A 21,672-nucleotide genomic window follows, 5' to 3' on the forward strand; every position below is an offset into this window, starting at 1 on the left:
AAAACTTCGTTGAAACTGGCTTAAGATAACAAGATAAGGCAAAACTCATTAAAGTTGTGTGTTCAACTTTGGGCTGCATTTCGTCCGCTGTTGATCTTAACCATAATTCTTTCGAGACTTTATGTTGTATAGAAATATCTCAATGTATTTTTCGTAGATTAAATTAAAACTAGGTAAAGTATTTGATAGGAAAGTCAATATGAACAATAATGAGAGCGATTAGGTATTCAGTAAGTAGACATACTTACAAACATTGAAAAGTAGATTGATAAATGAAAATCGAAATTATAAAAATATAATTATGACGAAAGGAATGTTATTTTTATTTTGTATTTATTCTTAGAATCGTAAGTTTTGATTTCAAGATAAGATTTTTGTAGTATAAATATAACACTAATCTAAAGAAAACACGGATGTCACCGCGGGAAAGTAACACAAAGGTCCAAGTTTATTTTAGAAAAAACTGTACAAATTTAAATTGCTTATATATCTACTATCAACTAAAAATATATTCCTATATAAAGACAACGTATTTTTCTATACCGTGCCTTAATTTGGATAGAGCAAGTGTTAGCTTTATTATGGAAATATGATCATTTCCCGAGAAAGTATGTAAGTATCGAAAGCGTTGCATAAAGAGTAAGATAATGAGCGTAAATGCCGACTTCCCATTCAAATTCAATATGACAAGAACAAAGTACCGAATAAGCTACTTAGTGTAACTTATGTATTGAATAAGAACATAATTTGTGTTTACAATCACACATGTTACTTTCCCCATCTTAGGAGCAAATAAAGTTCTTAGCGTGACAAATATCTACATGGGAAGTGAGCTGATACAATAAAATAGAATTTTAGTCTGATTAAAATATCAAAATAACTCTTTATGCTTGCGCTTTATGAATATAATTATCCGTTCACCGTTCAAACTAAATACTGTACCGCTATTATATATAAATGAAATGAAAGAAAATGTTATGTACCTGAAGGGCCTGTATTTTATAACAAAAATATATACATTTACGTATAACTATACTTTGGGAAAGTCACAACTTTTAACGCAGAAAATAATTATTGTAAATATTCTATTTTCTTTAACTAGTAAAGTTACTATATTAATAATCTCCAATTTGATTAAAATAACGGTTTCCTCGTTTATTAACAAATCCGCCACGCAGTTATTGAAATAAACGAAGTCGTTTTACACTGTCAGATGCATCATGAATTTTAATGAATATTAATGTATTCTTCTGAATAATCTCGCCAGATGTGCCGAAGCACTTAATGATATTCACATGACTTCAGCCTTTGTATTGACTGATTCAAGACCAAACATTTGAAAAATACAACTCACAAATATGTATATGAAATTAATGTACCTAATCAACTGAAATTCCACGAAGAAGCCGTGACTCAGATTGCAAATTCCATATTTAAATTAATATATTTCCATTCATGCAGTTTGCCATCTTCCAAGAAAATCAATTCAGTTGTGAAAATGCAAGCAACAAGCATACAAAGTGATTCGAATTCTTATTATTAATACTACTATTCCTCGTACTAGAATGTGTAGCAAAAAGCTACTTTAATACGTACATCTTTAGCAAACAGAATTCATAAAATCTGATTCTAAATCCTGCCTCCTCCCTGAATACCTCTGATCCTTCACACATGCTTTTGAATTGGTTGTATATATTTTAGTCATGTATATACATGGTTATTGGGTGTGTGCAAGTAATGGAGACATAATAAATAAATATTCAATTGTACAACTTATCATTGTCATACTCATTTCATACGTCGTGCACATGCATCCACGGTATGTAAATCGCTATAGTTATGTCGCATAGGTATGTCTCCAACTTCTAATCGTTAACACCCAGTTATGTCAAACACGGAGTTAATGGATAAATAATGAAACGATTTAATAAATTATATATCAAATTTATTTATCACTAGCGGTCCGCCCCGGCTTCGCCCGTGGATGTACCACACATGAAAGGTAGCCAATGTTCTTTCTCAGGGTCTTAAGATAGTCTGTGCCAAATTTGATTAAATCGGTCCAGTAGTTTATGCGTGAAAACCATACATATATACATAATTACAAACCTTTCCTCTTAATAATATTAGTATAGATTAGATATCTTATACTGACATAATCAAAATTGTTATTTACTGTTGACTGTAATGTAACAACGGTTATTTATTTTAATTCATAGAAATGCACATTCATTAAACTTTAAGAGATCAGAGGGCACGCCTTGCAGGAGAGTCAACTCATTTAATAGTAATTAAAGTTCATTCAAGTTTGCTAAATTCCATACAAATACCGATGGCAGATCAAGCGTGTTTGCAGTACAGAAATTGGTGGTGAAAATCTAGGATATTTTATATGACGTAATATTATCATGATAAGGTGAAATAGTCGCTTAGGTCGATCGGTACAACTTGAAATATAAGTAATATGAAGTAACCCAATCCGTAAAGAAATGAAAGTTAATATCATAAAAATTCTTTATAATGTATTGCAATCAACATTAGATTCCTGAAGAAAAAGAAGGAATTCCTCGGCGAATTAAATATCAACAATTGAAATACTTTTATCATAGTAGTCTGCACGTTTTCGCGCTCGATCGTAAAAAGGAAAAGAGGAAGGTATTCGTAGATTATTTTAATTATAAAAGTTAAATATCATACTTTCTTCATATAAATTTTTTCATTACTGAAATCTTTTAAGGCTTCTATAAAATAACATAGGTAAGAACGATTTTCAGCTCGAAAATCAAGTATTCATAACATCTTAAAGGTTAAATGAACATAGGAGGCATAATTTACATTCGATTAAATATTCACGAATTGGCTAATTACTAATATCGTAAAATTCGCAAAGCATTGTTGATACGATTATACCATCGCCATTAGTGAATAGCTTTAGTGGTTAGCTTTCTGCTTTTATCACATAGTACGTACCAAATATGAATATAATACTGAAATTGAAATGAAATTCCAGTGATGGATAACCAATAACTCGGCCACAGAAACACTATTTTCCGTAGGTAAATACTGGGATTGGTCAAAGGTTACTTTTATGGTTTTATTTATTAATGTATATTATTCAGTTTCAAATGTCAATGTTAGTTATGTTTATCATCAAATGAGTATTATAAGATTGCGTTGCGTTAATATATAATGTATTAATACATTTTTATCATAAAGTTCTTAAATTATAAACAGTTTTATTAATATTTATATAAAATAGGTAATTTATTTGACTTTTACACTTTTATTTAGGTATAATACTTGCCTAAGTAAATTATAAACTTGGGCAATTAAGAAGTACTACAGAAACTTTAATGGGGTAATTCATTTAGTTCTATGTAAATCTAATTAATTTATATTCAAAGGGCTCCTATAACCCGTACGTTCTATACTTTTATTGCTTTTCCAATAGACCGATACCCTAAACTTGCCTAAAAAAGATTGTGTCGATTTCGATAAGAACGTTTTATTACATTGAACTTTGCTTTGGGTTTTTTTTTTAATCGTTTTTAGTTTAATATATACAGAATGAATACATGCAGTTACAGTTATATTCCGTTTGTTTCTATAATAATTATTATTCTATCATTATTACAAATGTTTTACTTGATATAAATTATGTATGTGTATGCAAAAGGTAAGTCGCCATTTCTTTTAAAAAATTGGGCTTTTTGAATTAACAGTGTACTGTTGCCAATTTTGAAGATTGCAAGGGGCTATGGCAAAGTTCCAATAGATGTCGTTTCTGTTCCTGTGTACGAACCTACTGAAGCATTATACGGGGGTTCAATCGTCTGTCTCCGATCTCACTCGTCGCTTTCATCGTTGAGTGAAACGTTATTAAATTATATCACATTTTTTACTACCCTTTTTCTTTCAGCCACACTTCATTTATTAAATATGCCTTGAAATTTGAAAGCTTACGAACATAATAAATATACATTAACCTTGAGTACGTAAGCAGGGCAATATCAGTCGGTACATTGGGTATGTTGATGTAAATCCATACTAATATTATAAATGCGAAAGTAACTCTGTCTGTCTGTCTGTTACTTAATCACGCCTAAACTACTGAACCAATTTTCATGAAATTTGGTATGGAGATATTTTGATACCCGAGAAAGGACATAGGCTACTTTTTATTCAGGGAAAATGACGCAATCCCGGAAATCACACGGGAATGGGAACTATGCAGGATTTTCTTTGACTGCGCGAAGCCGGGGCGGGCCGCTAGTAACATATAAAACACATTAAATGGAAACGTTTAGTTTGTCTTCTCATTTTTGCCTCACATTTGCTCTACTAATCCACTTTAGGAACGAGTTAAATGTGATGCGTATTATGTATCTAATTTAATTTAAATAGGTTTGAATTTTGATATAATTAAAGTAAGTATTTGAATACCATCGAATTTATTCTAATCGTATGCGATCTGAAGCATTTCAGGAGAGAGAATGTTAAGAGTTATGACTGAGTTATGTAAAGTGCTGAACTCATACATTAATTAACCGCTTAACATTCGCAGGAGTGATTTATATTTGTCAGATTTATATGTATTTGCACTGCTATATATAATTGTCGGTATGTGATCCAGAGGATGAATATTCCATTCTAGCTCTAGTAGTAATAACATAAATGCTATAGACGTACATTTCCTCTCCGGTCTAAAACGATGACATTTCGGCCAAATGTTATCGCTCGATTAGGCCCATTTCGTGAAGCTGTCGAGAATGTTTGTGACTTATCATTTTTCAAAAATAATGGCTTCAGCTTTTAGACCATGAGGATAATAATATTACTCCAGTTTGTAATAATTTGTCCCCTTCAGCAGATGATTACATATGACGTATACCTTATACCGAGGTATTGTTAATTAATTTATTAAGTTTCGTTGTGTTTGTTAGTTTTCTATAAAGATCAACACCGACAGAACTGCGTGTGATTTTATTTTAAATATACGACTAAATATTTTTGGGACAAAACATTATTATGCTTATTCAACAGAGCTTTCCGCTCTTTTATTGCGATAATTTGCCTTTGTTTTCCCTTTTAAACACTTTATTAAAGTGAAATTATTGTCCATACGAACAATCTGAAATTTTAGCCTCAAAAATTTAAGTGAATACAGGAAAAGTTTTGAAATGTAAACTGCTGTATTGTTTAAAAGACAAATCCAGTCGGCGTGAAGGTAGCAAGACTTATATTTCTCACGCTCTGATTCATCTTACCGGATCTGTGTCTTGGATGATACGACAAAGAAAATAAAATCTTAGTTCGCAAAATATTCCCGGTTTATACTTAAAGTTTTGCTTTGAGTAGATTTGCATCTGCTTGTGTTGTGATAATAATTATTATGATGCATTTTTGGTAAAACATGTTTATATTAAACTGAAGAGTTTGTTTGTTTGAACGAGATAAACTCAGGAGCTACTGATCCAAATTTATTGTTTTCACTGTTACATATTCACGTAACCCCTGATTATCTAGTAACTTATGTTACTTATGTATTTACTTATTCGAATTAAACACCATTTCTAAAGACTTGATATATCTTGACGCACATGTTGAGATATTTTTAAGTAAAAATAATAAATCTACTTTTTGTACGGTTAAGATAATAATATTCCATTAATTAAGTAACTGTTTCCTAAAGCTGCAATATATCAGATTATTTTATACATATAATCCAACAATACAAATTAAGTGTTGGAACAATCTTCCACCACCAATATTAAACTCCAACACATTAAACTCTTTTAAAATTAAATATAAAAAATATCTCTTACAGGAGTTCAAAATCCAGCCTTAGTTGCGTATTTTTCATTAGGTCGTAGCATATTTAATATTATGTAGGTATATTATCATTCTATCTGATTATTATGTATTGTTATTGTATTATTATGTATTGTATTGTTATTGTTGAAAAATCTGAAATTTATTTATGTGTATGTATATCTTGTGTTTTTTATTTACATGTTCTAATTATAATATAATATATTTGCGAACGTACTGCCGCTCCAATCACTACAGAGAGGGGCCACTGAAAATCAGTGTTGCAACTGTGTTGCAACATATACTGAGTGGCTACCTGGTTTGGCTCCACTTACTGTTTCTCACATTAATTTTTATTATTATTATTATTTTTTTTTTCTGTACTAATAAGATTGTTACCTATCGTTATTTTAATTGTTTACTTGTTTTTTTATTTGTTTGAAATTGTTTGTTATCTGTGTTTTCATTATTAATTTAAATTGTATTGTGTACATTATATAAGTATTGTGGAGTTAAATAAATGTTTCTATCTATCTATCTATCTATCTATCTATCTATAAATGTCGACAGCAAACGAACGACAGCTGTTTTGGACGTTTAGCAGGATTGCATAAATAAGCCTATGCTTCCATAATCCATAATAATTAGTTATGATAAACGCACTCCTAACCGGGCAAATTATAATAATAACAAAGATATTATCTATGTAAGAGACATCGCACTGAATTTTTTTTAAATGAATCCTAGATAATAATATCCTTAAACAATGCTATTAACTATGCGTTTTTAATATACTTAATCATTTTAATAATCGGATATCTAATCTGCAACATATAACATGTGGAAGAAATCTGTGCGAATTTTTATATTATTTTTGAATAGCTGGATAAGTAATGCTAGTTAGCTTAGTGAGTAAAGCTCCAAAAACCTAATTAACATCTACTCATAAATGTTGCTTTCGCATACTCAGGACAGCATGTAGCGATTATTATCTAGCTGGTAGAAATATTATTAAAATCTCTATTTGATAACGATCTAGCTCATTGTCAAAAAACCGTATTATATTGTGATATAAGAATCCTGTGATTTTATGGACCTCTTTAGATGATGTTTTGCCTGGAATTTGTTGTAAAATACTTTCCAAGTTAAGGGCCATAAAAGTAGCTACTCAATTTTGACGTTGAGATTGAGGAGGTACTTCATTTCTTCATTCAGACAACTATTGCTTTTTGTTTAATGAGCCCCATTAAATCTAGTAAACAATACAAAACAATTTAATAAACCGCTGTTTCAACGTATTTTTTTTAGTATGAAAAATACTTTTTACTATAGGTATCTTATGCACATTATAACCACATGAAAACCGCATGTGAATATGAACATTGTCATACAAAGTTAAATATGCAAACGCTGGGTAACAAATAGTCAATTTCCTGCTTCAATATTGCCCATAAGTTGGACATAGTGCCTCGGTAAATTAATTTTTAACGTCCACGTTTGTTTATTATATTATCAATATCCTTTGAAATTTTTATTTTGAACATTTAACCCTATCAAAATTGGTTAGTAATAAAGTTAATGGTTGTTAAAATAGTGTTCTTAAAATAGTCCACCCAAAAAAGAAATAAAAGTAATGGTTAAATAATAAAGAATTCCAGAGATCCAAATTTAGATGGAGACCCTGTTTTCAACTTTATAAATAAAGAGTCAAATAATAAGTAATTATTTCAAATGTTTATCATGGCAAGGCTATTTATTGAGCAGTTTCTTGCTATAATTATTGAAAAAAAGAGTTAAGACTCACCCACTGGAACCTCTCAGTTCTAACGTAGAACGTGGCTACGCGTGAGCGTAGAACTTCTACGCTCACGCGTAGGGCGTTTTTATGCTTATTTATTTTTCAACCGAAATACTTATAAAAGTTTACTACAATACCAGAGTATTATATACAAATTTAATATGGATTAAATATGGATCTGGAACCATTACTTTTTAACAACGAAAGTTTTTACTTTAAAATTCCCTGTGCGAAAGTTGCATAACTTCCTATATGTTGCACGTATAATATGATAATAATTATAATATTAGGCATTAACAGTAAAGCCTCTGCTGGCAAATTAAGCCGTAACATAGATTACTATCTATTAATTACCTAGGTAATGACGTGTACTTATACAGGTAATTATATTATTATTTTTTAATACAAATGCTAATCCTACTAATATTATACTTGCGAAAGTTTGTATGAATGTATGGATGTTTGTTACTCTTTCACGTAAAAACTACTGGACCGATTACAATGAAATTAAGCACACATATAGAGGGTAACCTGGATTAACACATAGGATAGTTTTTATCCCGGAAATCCCACGGAAACGGGAACTATGCGGGTTTTCCTTTGCAAACGCGGGCGAAGCCGCGGGCGGAAATCTAGTAATTTTTATAAATGCCTACAAGGCAATAAGACATGATGCGATTAAATATTGCACGGATGTACGTAGCGGTACCCCTTGCGAAACCGCCTCGCACTTTGTTTTTATGTGTTTCTCAGGTGTAAATGGGATTATCCTCAATGCTCTGTGCATTTTATAGAAGGAATTATGTAATTGCACTGCATGTTACTCTGATTATCATAGCAGTGCGGTTGTTGGTGTTAAGTGCTGTCACTTTGGGTGTTTGCACAGAGTTGCCAGTTTAGTTATCTAGACTGCGCTATAACCAGAACACTAAGTTTGCTAAGTTCTTGATCTTACGTTTAATAATTAAATTTTAACGGGTTTACTATATGACATATATTGCTCATAATTTTGGAAAATATTAGAATACTTCAGTATCCACTTGGCTTCGACACCATCTATATTTTCCGTTTTGAGTGAAGCGTTGTTAAGTGAGTTAGCTATTTTTTCCATTTAACGTTTAATTGAACGCTCCACTCTTTCATTTAAACATTAAATCGAACATTAAGTAAACCATTTCAAACAACCTCTAGCAAACTTAATTAGGTGCGCTATACAATCTGACAGTCTCACTTTGTATACATTTAAATCATTCAAATAATTTAATTATAAGGGTTTGGTAGATTTTCTCACTGGGTTTCTTCAAAGAAAGTTTCTTAAAAGAACGCTTAGAAATGAAACGAACTTGGGAAAATGGCCATCATTTAATAATCTATGAGAACTTAATAAGTAGGTATATAACTACACTAAATTAGAATAGAATTATTACTTGTAAATATAATAAGAACTTAAAAAACTTAATTCATACTTTAAACAAATATAAACACTACTTAATTCTACAGAAATATACTGTAAACAGTATCAATTTTGATCCAACTGAAAAGAATTAACCAAAATCCATTTTAAAGAATTAGTAGAGTAAAAGAACATTAATAGGTAAGTAAATTTACTAAATCCCTCAACAACGTGTACGTAACTGAAAAGCGATTTAAAATTGTTTGAAAAGTGCTAAGGTATATAAAAGTATGTAGCTTACGAAGATTCCTTATACCAAATAACCAAATATTTCCAGTTTAAATGAGAAACCATTTGTAAGTTGAACAACAATTCCGCAAGTCACAGCGCGGGAAAGCGGCGAATGCTGCTAAAGAAGGATTGTAATTCATCTACAATAGTTTAAGTACGACCTCGTCGCCCTTGTCCCAGTAAGTAAAGAGGGTTTAATTGCTCGCTTTTAGGAACGAGGTCCGTTCATTAGGCAATCCTTATATGATACGTCACTAAAGGTCTTAGTGACAATGTTAAACCATTAGCGTAGAGCTAAGTCATGTCAAGTTTGATATAAATAAATCATTATTATACGTAACAGTTACATCATGCTGTGATACAATATTATGGAGAAAGTTTATAACAGCTAATGGAGAAGTCGATAATTTATCCGCCCATTTATGTTCCTTATTGAATCTAAAAGGCTTGGTGTAAACAACTCCCGAGCAGCGTTTATGTAAAATCACGTTCGTAGCATTTAGTGAGAAAAATATATCACCGAATTTGAGGTTTTACGTAATTTTCAGTTGCTCTGTTTTTACGTTATTACATGTCTACTTCTCACGTACCTACGGTAGCAATTTTACCACATTAAGTACGTTTTATATGGTCGTCGAAAAGTGTATTAAACTTGCCTGTCATATTCTTTAGGTCTTTTACGACCGGCGATTATCCATCCGAATTCCTTGTTATTACATAATAAAAATGCCGCACTCGCAATAAATAAGTGACGATAGAAAAATATGACTTGAAATATATAAAAAAATACTGTTACCGATTGTGACTTGAGCGCAAGAATCTACAAAGCTTTCAGCTAACTTTACATAATATATTTCCCTAATCAAATCGTATTAAATATATATTAGCAACCACTTAAATTGGATTGGTTAATAATGATGAATTCTCATACAAACTTATCCCGCTTGTTACATAAGTGTACAGAATCCGTTTAAGTACCTTATGTTCGCATACGTACGTAATAAGTATAACTTAATTACTTTTACTTACCAGAACAGTAAATACTGTTACTATCAATAGAATATTGAGTGAGCTGAATATGGAATACCAAAAAAATCCTCTTTTTTAAATTATTTTATAATGAATTATTGTTATAAGATAACTATTTTATTTGTTGAAATGTCGAAAAAAAATATCATAAGAACATTGATCGTAGTGATTTTTTATTTACTTCCATTTATTTATATTTTCTCCTAAGATTTTCACATAAAAATTGAATGATTGATCTTGAATACTGATAAATACTGAATTTTACATTGAATACTAAGATAATACTGACCGTTACATTTGAAGACAAATTTTAATTCCGTCAAAAAAATTATTTTCCAATTAATATTTGGAATCTTGATATTCTTGCACTTGCATTGCATTACTTTGAAAATTTGATTTAGATAATTAAAGTAAGTAAACATTTGTAGCCATGTCTACGGGAGGTTGAGAAAACAAACATGAACAAAATCGGAAATTTTTTGACAAGTCAAACTTAAATTGTACGAAACAAACAAAAAGTATATTATCGAATAATAAAGAAATATAGGTACATCTGAAACGAAATTTTATTACTTTATTATAATTTAGCACCAGGCACCAACAATAAGTGTTGAGACAGTTTGATTTATGAAAACTTATGTAATAAGGACTGACGTTGAGTCCTTACAAAAAAAAGCACAAACAAGATCTTGACATGCAAAAAGTTATATCGTTAGAGACCAAATTAGAGACAGTAAGTCAAAAGTTAACATCTTTTCTCTGCATTTATAATATCAGCAAACTCTGGTAGAAACTTCGTTAATTACTCACGTTAACCAAAAGTTAATGTTAAGTACAATCGAGTTCTAGCAAAGTCACGTATAACTGAAACTTATAACTCTTATAAAGTCATTGTGAAACTAGATATCTTAAGTCGATGTTTTATGACTACGTATCACCTACGTTTATCTCATTTGTAAATGTAACTTTCTGTGTAAGTAAGCTAGTTTGAGAAATAAAAATTAACGATTAAACAAATAATAATTATTTAAGGAGACAAAGATAATGTTTGGTTGCAAATACGAATGATATGCGAAAGAAACGAATAAATATTGAGGTGCCTTTATGGATTTTAAAGTTATTAACAATAGGTAATATGTCGATGATTAATATTAAATATTTTTAAAAGAATATCAATAAAAATGGATTAATTTCTAATAAGTTTCCCAAATCTCCTTAATCCTAATTGCATTAATAATAATTAAATCATAAATTATCAATGCAATCGGGATTAAAAGGATCAACGAGATGTGAACACACAACATCTCCCGTCCGATTAGGGCCCTTCTGGCCTCCTCCACTCAAGCGACAGCTCAAGCCGAGGTTCGTGGTCCCCGTCAAGGGGGGACGCCCTTGTGCATGTCGCTACCAGGGTGAACCTTCAGTTCACCCCCGCGTCCGCGTTAAAATGTAAAAGCCCTTCTGGCTAACATTGAGAAACACCATACAAAAAAAAAAAAAAAAAAAAAACACAACATCTGCATAATAGAATGAAATAGACAAGATATTTTCGTGGTTGTTGTTATTTTATAAAAATATAAAAGTTACAATGTTTTTAGTTTTTTACCAATCTCCAAAGCCAATCTTCTATAGATAAGTGGTGCTTTCTCGTTCGAAGCGGCCCATTCAAACCTCAGCATGGCTCAACTACTACTTGAAAAGAGCCACTAACTGTACCTACAGAAACAACACTAAGTAACTTTTGTGAATTGTCTCTCAAGAGTATCTTTTTCGTATTTGGGGTATTAGACTATAATTTTTTATTTTCAATAGATTTCACGTTAACAAAAAAGTTTTAGGTAGGTACATTACGCTAAAACTAAAGCCATACTTGGTATTGCTGTAAAAAAGGTTACATTTCTTGAAGTGAGACCAATCTTATAAAGTATATTCCTCATTTATCGTAGTTCTATAACTTTTACATATTCTGTATTATATTCAAAACTATAAGGTGCAGGGGAAATAATTTGTTCCAAATGTACCTACGTTATTTTTCATTAATATTAGCTAGATTGTTTTATTAATTTAGTAGTTTTTATTGCATTTGGGATATTAAAAAACTTGCATTAAAAGAAAATAAAATGGCTCTTATAAATATTGATTTCACACACACCATCAAATGTCAAACTAAGGCGCGCCGCACACCAGCGCCACATGCTACATGCATCGAACATTTACGTCGCCACAATCAATGCGCTACAATTCAGCTTGCTACAAATGTATTGTATATGCGCACATCGGAAGCACAGTTGTAGCGTGGCACCGCTTTGAGAATGTCGACATCATCGTCTGATGACGACGATTTCTTGGTTTGGCGCCACAAATAACGAACGTGTTCCATCTTGAATTCGTGTAGCGCGGACAACGTCTCGCCACAAAGTGCGCCCGCTACAAATGTTTCCTCGGTGTGCGTGCTCGCGTACAAATATATGGGGGCGATAAATGTGTCGCGTTTCAAATGTGGCGCCACAATTATCGAGATACAAATGTATGCCTGGTGTGCGGCGCGCCTTATTTAACTATTTTTGCCAATCCAAATAGGGAGGTTAAAAAGTTCAATAGGATAATATGGCAAAAATAATTCTCATTTACAATTAAGTACGAAATACCGTAGATTCCCATATAGCGATCCATACCGTGTAATTTAGAATGAAGTCGATTAATTGGAAAGAGACTAATTTTAAATTAGCTGAAGCGATTAATTAAGAGAAGTATCCGAGTGTGAAATTGTATGTATGTATCTACTTACCTACTTATGTACGTAAAGCATTCATATTTCCTACCGAGGTGAGGGTAATCTCATTATTTCGTAAAGATTTACTTACAAATTACAATATTACTTGACTTGTTGGTCTGTATATGAGTAAAATAACAATGATTGAGTATATTTTTTATTTAAATGTAAATAATAAGGTATGGATAAAATCGTTAGTCCATCGCGCCAAAATTATAACTGAACGGATATTTATGAAACTTGGTAACGTACCTATATGTACGAAAGCTTTATATCTTGCATATCAATACAATTTTGTTCACGAGGCATTTATTAAAAATATCAAAGTTTTTACGTTGATAAAAGAATATTTATAATGAAAAGGTTATTATTTGGTAGGTAGGTAGGTTAGTAAAAAAAATTCAGGGACATGAATACCTAAAAATGTCCACAATTGTTATAGTACTGTACCAAGTATCAATTGTTGAACAAATGTGGTATTTAAATCGGTTAGCAGTAACACCTACCGAGCGAGGCTAACAAGGCGACTCTAATCCATTTACTAATTAAGCACACTTAACCAGCCGACATATTATGCATGATTTATTTTAAGGTACCTTTCCGTATAATTTATTGTAATTAATTGAAAATGTTTATTCGACAATTTTGTTATGATACCCTTCCTAAATCGTTTTCGTCTAAATTTATGTTTTATTAGCGTATGAAGTATCGCGACAAAGGAATATTATTTCATTTTATAATATTTAAAATTTGAAAATTAGGTTACGAACGTTCCTTTGGAACTAATAATATGGAGACCAGCCTATTTTATCTAAATGACAAGAGTCCAAAATTAAAAATCAATATAATTAATAGAAAATACAGCCAGTCTAATCAAATTTCAATCAATTAACAATAGTATCTAACGCTTTAAGAATTCTGGTAAATTTTGAAGAATCTATAGGAAACACAATTTATGAGATGAATCCGTATTTTATCAAAAACGCAATAAATAGTACATCTGTGTACTTAGGTATGCAAAATATACCTAACAAAATACAAATAAAAGTTCTTTCATAACATTTTATCCGCGATGAGAAATATAATTTGATTAAAGATTCATGTTGTACCTATTCATCCTGTAGTAAGATGTTTTATAATATAAAAATGTTGTCGAACCTGTCTAAAATAAAAGGAACAAATGATTAAAAATAACACAATCATAGCTTTGAGCATATTGAATAAAATAGATAGACTTATATTTGCCAAACATAAATAATACAAAGATAATATCAAATAATAATTCTTTGTAAGCAGTTTGATGTTAGCTTGTGGGCTGGTTTGTTCCGTTTATCAGGTTCACTAATAGAAATATAAATCTCAAAGTCGGGATCACGATTTATTGAACGACCCATCCCGTCTTTATTCGTCACGTTTACAAGATGAAAAAATTGCTTTCTCATCGCACCCACATCGGATATCCTTTGGATTTAGCAGTAAAATGTGCAATCTTAGTTCACAAACGATGCTTTGAAGCAAAAATGCTCTACGATAAGGGAATCCTTAATGATGACCTCTGAAGCATATTATGTGAATAAAATTTAATTTAATTACGCTCTTAATTAGATACCTACCTATTAAACACGTAGGTATTTGTGCAAATCTCTATTTGTGCCAAAAAGCCTAAATCGAATGTTATTTTTTTCGTATGAAAACAGATAAGACATCTAAATGAGGAAACATAGGAGTAGGTGAAATTTCATTTAGGTATTGTGTCAATGTAGATTTGTTGGGGAGGAACGTATTGTCGGTATAAATATTTCAGCTCATGTAATTTGTCCGTAATATGTTTCGTAGGCTAAATTACTTGGACTCGTGAACTCAATCTGTTAATTGATCCCACCCGTTGCTATTTTCCTAAGTATATAAACGTCTAAACTATTTTCTTAACAACCAATTCACACCCTAAGTGTAAAATCATGTAGCAATCTACTAATAAACAGTAAAAGCTTCCATTCAGCCTTTCCATTTCATATTCAAATTAATATTTTTTGTATAAGTACGTAATTGACTTTATTAGTTGCAATAATATTTCTGACAAACGATCAATTATTTAAGAACATAAAACAATGAAGTACGATAGATAGGTACTCACTATACAAACAAATCCTCTTCTCGTGTCCTAGAAAGAAAAAGGAAACAGTAATTCCTTTAAAACTTCTAAAACCAACAACTAAGAGACATTTTCACAGTTGGGCTGTACTCTAATGGCTTGGTGAAATGTTTATAGCCTTAGTTTTCCGCCCGAACGAAACAAATCTTTGATAAATAAATCCAGTCGATAAGTAACAATAGTATTGTGACTTAGGACTGCTGATGACTTTCATTTATTATTTATTCTGACTTCGTTAAAGATGAAGGTTTTTACGAAATATTTTTAACCAAAAAGATCAAAGCTGGGTGCAACGCAAAAGAAGTTGGTTGCGTTGCAAGTTTAAATAAGTGTAGATATTTTGTCATCATTTGTTAACTGTTTATCGTATCGTATATTTGTATGGATACATAAATTATTATGTTACTCTTTTTCCTGTTCGTTCATCAGGAGGGTTCCCACATAGAGAGTAGTCTCACAAAGCAGTTGCTGCGCCAAACAGCAACATATTTTTACATTATGATATGATTATGTAAATACCTACTCATTTCAATATAATTTCTCCAAAAGCTGACCAATGAGCCAATTAATTGAAAATCTACACATTACTTTATTTTTTTTACTCTATTTTTTTTTTATAATTTTCACAATGCATGGCATGACTAGTTGGTATCCCGTAAATTAAATCCATAAATGCGTAATTGTTAATAATTACTCATACTCAACCATGATTTCAAGGGATTTATAACGTATTGGGTATTTTACGTATTGGTTTTTAATCTTGTAGTTACTCAACATTTGTAAAATATACCTAACATACAATTTTTGAACAGTCGTAACGTCCCCTATATTTTAGTATAGTTGGTTCTTTGTTAAAGCTGTTCCTCTTGCTGTTTCGGTTATAGTCCAAGCTCCCGTACCAATACAGACTGGCTTATATTATTGAATTTACTTTATTTAAAAAAAAATGATATGGCAACTCAGGCGGGGCATCACCCTGTCATCAGCTGCGAACTTTAAGGCCCTACTCACGGTTCAACACAACCCACAATCTGCTGACACAATTTGTTGCAGTAGCGATTGAGCGTTCTCTACTCACGATTCATCCAACCCTCAATCTGATGACACAATTTCATTCCGCGATTGCTTGCCACAACGTGTGCACGTCACGTTGATGCCTGGCCTGATGCTAAACCTCAACGCAATAAATACGCATTATTAATGGATATACTAATAATTATGAAATATAAGAATTAAAAAAAAATTATCTTTGTAAAGCTTGTATTTTTTCCAATTTTATTGATAGATTTCAAGGGCTATAAAACATAAACATCTTCCTCAATTAAGTAAAAATTCTTTCCCGCGCTTATCTCAAAACCGCCATTTTGCGATTACTGCATTCATCGTTAGTTAGTTATCGCGGCAGCGCGATTGAGCCGAGATTGGAGCAATCACAATACTCACGTTTCAACACGCACACAATCTGCTGAGACAATTTGTCTGGTTGCTTCCGCGCCGATGCAATACGCAACATGTTGGGTTACGCCCCCAACGTGCCCTCAACTATACTATTGACGACACAATCTGTCGGCTCACTGCAGATTGTGTCAATAGATTGTTGCTGAAATTGAATCGTGAGTAGCTAGCTTTAGATTAATATCTAAGGCCCCGTTTCCACCTGCAAGTAAACTTCTGCGAGAACTGTCCGACAGTCTGTCTGACAGCAGCTTGCATGTGTAAACTATGTTGCAAGTTCTGTCGCGACAGTTTGTCAAGCGCTTCTTGCGAGAAGTTGCGAAAGCATGTGTAAACATGACTGCGTCTACTCGCGACAGATCTCGCAGCTTATCGGTCTAGTTCCGTATGGCCCCGTTTCCACCTGCAAGTAAACTCGCGGAAGTCTTGCATGAGTTACTTGCAATATCGTTTACATATCCTGCAATTTATTGCTGCAATAAATGTCATGCGAGAAGCTCGCGGATCATACTATCGCAACTTATCGCGGAGGTGTTTACACACATCTTGCGAGTGACGGGATAGGAATTACTGTCATAATTTTTCTATTCTATTTTGTGAAATAAATCGTATACTATAATTTATAATGTGTACTATTAATGTAAAATGATCTAATGAACTAATGTAAATAATATATTGTTTAAATAATAACTTAGTTAAATTATAAAATTAGATAAGCACAATATAAATATATTGTATGCCAATATGTTGGTGAATTGTGCGGACATTAAATTTATTATAAAAACTTTGTAACCACAATTCAACAAATAAATTTTCATTTCATTTCATTTTCAAAAAATAATCACATTATTCCATCTTAAGATCTCATAATTATAATCCTATTGACTTTATAGTTTCTTCATTCTTCACAAGAGCATTCACGACTCATTAATTTCAAATAAACAAAAATCAAAAGCCGTGCGGGCGATACTTGCAGCTTGCTGCGAGATATACGGAACTAGACCGATTTAGCTGCGAGAACTGTCGCGAGTAGACGCAGTCATGTTTAGGCCCCGTTTCCACCTGCAAGTAAACTCGCGGAAGTCTTGCATGAGTTACTTGCAATGTCGTTTACATATCCTGCAATTTATTGCTGCAATAAATGTCATGCAAGAAGCTCGCGCATCATACTATCGCAACTTATCGCGGAGGTGTTTACACACGATCTTGCGAGTGACGGGATAGGAATTACTGTTACAATTTTTCTATTCTATTTTGTGAAATAAATCGTATACTATAATTTATAATGTGTACTATTTAATGTAAAATGATCTAATGAACTAATGTAAATAATATATTGTTTAAATAATAACTTAGTTAAATTATAAAATTAGATAAGCATAATATAAATATATTGTATGCCAATTTGTTGGTGACTTGTGCGGACATGAAATTTATTATAAAAACTTTGTAATCACAACTCAACAAATAAATTTTCATTTCACTTCATTTTCAAAAAATAATCACATTATTCCATCTTAAGATCTCATATAATCCTATTGACTTTATAGTTTCTTCATTCTTCACAAGAGCATTCACGACTCATTAATTTCAAATAAACAAAAATCAAAAGCCATGTGGGCGATACTTGCAGCTTGCTGCGAGATATACGGAACTAGACCGATAAGCTGCGAGAACTGTCGCGAGTAGACGCAGTCATGTTTACACATGCTGTCGCAACTTCTCGCAAGAAGCGCTTGACAAACTGTCGCGACAGAACTTGCAACATAGTTTACACATGCAAGCTGCTGTCAGACAGACTGTCGGACAGTTCTTGCAGAAGTTTACTTGCAGGTGGAAACGGGGCCTAAGGCTGCGAACCTTTCAAATGTCAAGTCAAACTTGTCATTGTCAAAAAATGTCATATTATCAGCTGATGCCCGCCCGTATTGTTGTTGTCTATCAGTTTATGATTTTTCTTCATATTTTTTATCAATTGAATTTTATCACAACGTATAATTATTATCATTTACACGAACTAACCTCAAAAGTATTAGTAAAAGGTAGCTGAAAGAGCAAACTATTCCTATTATTATTTCACTAACATGGTTCAAATATATTCAAAAACTTTGAGTAAGTTATTTAGAATAATTCATAAAATCGCAAATTTTAAATAAAATTACATTAATTTCCTGTGTTTTTTGTTTCTTGTAGATCCTTCGGTCCTGAATGACGCTTATTTAAACAAGTATAGCATTGAACTTCAAGTCAAAAAGATTCTTGCAAAAAATTTAGTTATTGACAAAGAAAATTACAAAAATTGGCTTATAAAAGCAGTTTCTCTTATAGATTTGACTACACTTTCAGGAGATGACACCAGGTCTAACGTAACAAGACTCTGTTTAAAAGTATGAAATACTTTAGAAAATTTTAATCATTATTTACTTAGTTATATACAAACATTTAAGATTTGTCAGATTTGTGACGATGTAAGCATTATTATGAACAAATATAAATTCAAATAAAATATAATAAGGACATTAGTTATTGAATTATGAATTGAAAATTTATTATTTTTATTTAATAAAATATACATAGTTCCTTTGTCCCAATTACTATTTCTAGACTTAATCATAATTTTCTTTATATTTATCAGGCACAAAAACCATTACCAAACATAGAACCAAATTTAAAAACTGCAGCTGTATGTGTGTATCCAAATAGAGTTATTGATGCATATGAAACATTACAAAAAATGGGGGTTACAAAGGAAATTAATATTGCATCTGGTAAGAACAAAAAATTACTCAAGCAACAATCCAGTTTTTACATGATTTAAAAATAGTTAAACAGTCATTAAATGATAATGGCATACAGCATTCAAAATATTCTCTATTATCTGCCAGGCTATCTTTCTATAGAATTTGTTTCGTGATTTAGAATGGAGGTGTTTAAATACACACTACACCATATTACGACCGATCCGAGTAACTATTTGTTGCCACTATGGTAAAATTGTTTTTAACATAGTATATTACTTACTTAAAATCTGTATAAGAACTTTGCTTCTAGTTGCAACTGGGTTCCCGTCTGGCTTATATCCATTGTCAACAAGACTGCAAGAAATTAAATTTGCTGTATCTAACGGTGCAAATGAAATTGATGTAGTTCTGGATAGAAGTTTGGTTCTAACAGGCAAATGGGATGTGCTATATGATGAAGTTTGGCAGATGAAAAAGGAATGTGGAAATGCACATTTGAAGGTCATCCTTGGAGTGGGCGAATTAGGAACATATGAGAATGTAAGTTTTTACCATCATTTTAAAAAAAACATTTTTAAAATTGTGTATTATTTAATAGTGTAGGTAGTACGTAGTAGTTTTACAAACATACCTTTTTATTTGTTGGAGTTAAATTTAATATTTGTAAATGACAAATATGATAATTTAGTTGCTACAATCTGATAAAGACTCATTTATTAATTGCTATAATAAATAAATAGGTTTTATTCCGTTTCCATTCACAAAAGATAGTTAACATTTATAAATATTGTCACGAGAATGAAAATTAAAGATATGCAAATTCAGGCGCAAATGTTTCGTCATTTTATTAAGTTTTAAAAATCATACAATTTTTATCACAGGTCTATAACGCTTCAATGGTAGCAATGATGGCTGGAGCAGATTTCATCAAGACATCTACAGGCAAGGAAGCTGTTAATGCAACTCTACCCGTCGGCTTGGTGATGTGCAGAGCTATTCGAAAATTTTACCAAATGACCAATAAAAGGGTAAATTCTTGCTTTTTTCAAATAAGTACTTTGGAAGTGAAACTTTTTGTATCTTTGAATCTTGCGAAAGAAGTTTAACTTCTGACACGTGTGCTCAGCAGACACGCTCCTTTTTTATAACAAAAAAGTTTCATTACGATATATACAATATTAATTGTTTGACACTGGTAACATATAAAAGTATATTGAATGGAACAAATTAAATTTATTTATTATTATCATACAATCTAGAGTTAACTTTGTATTCCACTTTGACTTTACGGCGAATTTATATAGTTTATGCTAATAAATATTCAAAACTTTGTTATAGGTGGGTTTGAAGCCAGCAGGCGGCATAAAGACAGCAAGAGACGCTGTCAATTGGTTAGTTCTTGTGCAAAGTGAATTAGGACCAGAATGGCTTTGTCCCGATCTCTTCAGGATTGGAGCTTCTAGCTTACTTAATGTTATTGAAAAAGAATTGAGCCAGTAAAAGCAACTTAAATACAACGTAAAAACTCTATCTAATTCAAAAAATATTTTCCTTTATAATTTATTTCGTTTCAATCCGGGCGAAGCCGGGAAAGGCAGCAGTTTTTAAAATCGGCCAAGCACTTTTTGAGTTAAATTGTAACAAGCAAAAAAACTATATTTTCCTCTTTACAATATTAGGTTAGATTATAGAAATATAGACTATTCAGAATCCAAGTTATTAATAAATCCTATGCCTTGAAATTATGAAAAATACCCATTAATTACTTGGGATCCGATATATTATTTATATTTTTAAGTAAGGGCAATAAATATAACTAGTTATCTTCGTATGTCATTTATTTTTTGATATAGTTTGTTATACATTATAAATTTTATGGCATGTTGTTGGCATTTATTATTAAATAGTTATATCAATTCAAGATTAGTTTTATTCAACAGACCCTATACATAACATTAATACGTTTTAAAGAAAACAATTATAGCAAAGTATATTATAAAGAAACTTAAATTAAATATCCTATGAATAAAATGAATACACCTTTGGTCTTCTACAACTTACTCGCTATACTTAACCTTCATAAGTACTTTTCATCATGGTACATATTAATACACTGGGCCAATAATATTCTTTGAATGTAGCGATTCTATTTTACGGCCTAGGAAATCTTATAAAATGGACTGGGAGACCCTGCTGATTTTTAATATAGTGCACTGGGTCAATTGTCGA

The 21,672-nt window shown here is 31.5% G+C and overlaps 1 protein-coding gene across 1 annotated transcript; it reads left to right on the forward strand.

Moving 5' to 3' along the window:
* The first annotated feature begins 18,610 nt into the window (after nt 1–18,610).
* LOC123692494 (deoxyribose-phosphate aldolase) lies at nt 18,611–21,364 on the forward strand. The gene is made up of 6 exons (XM_045637251.1): nt 18,611–18,814; nt 18,896–19,089; nt 19,338–19,470; nt 19,754–19,983; nt 20,325–20,471; nt 20,782–21,364. The coding sequence occupies exons 1-6, from the start codon at nt 18,787–18,789 to the stop codon at nt 20,941–20,943; spliced, it is 894 nt and encodes a 297-aa protein (XP_045493207.1). The 5' UTR covers nt 18,611–18,786; the 3' UTR covers nt 20,944–21,364.
* The last annotated feature ends 308 nt before the right edge of the window (nt 21,365–21,672 follow it).

This window comes from Colias croceus, chromosome 6, assembly GCF_905220415.1.
Source record: "Colias croceus chromosome 6, ilColCroc2.1".
Taxonomy (NCBI): domain Eukaryota; kingdom Metazoa; phylum Arthropoda; class Insecta; order Lepidoptera; family Pieridae; genus Colias; species Colias croceus.

Coding starts and splice junctions, on each gene's coding strand:
- LOC123692494 (XM_045637251.1), top strand. CDS start 18,787: ATGGTTCAAATATATTCAAAAACTTTGA. Junction 19,984..20,324: donor AATTAGGAACATATGAGAAT/GTAAGTTTTTAC, acceptor TTTTTATCACAG/GTCTATAACGCTTCAATGGT. Junction 20,472..20,781: donor ACCAAATGACCAATAAAAGG/GTAAATTCTTGC, acceptor ACTTTGTTATAG/GTGGGTTTGAAGCCAGCAGG.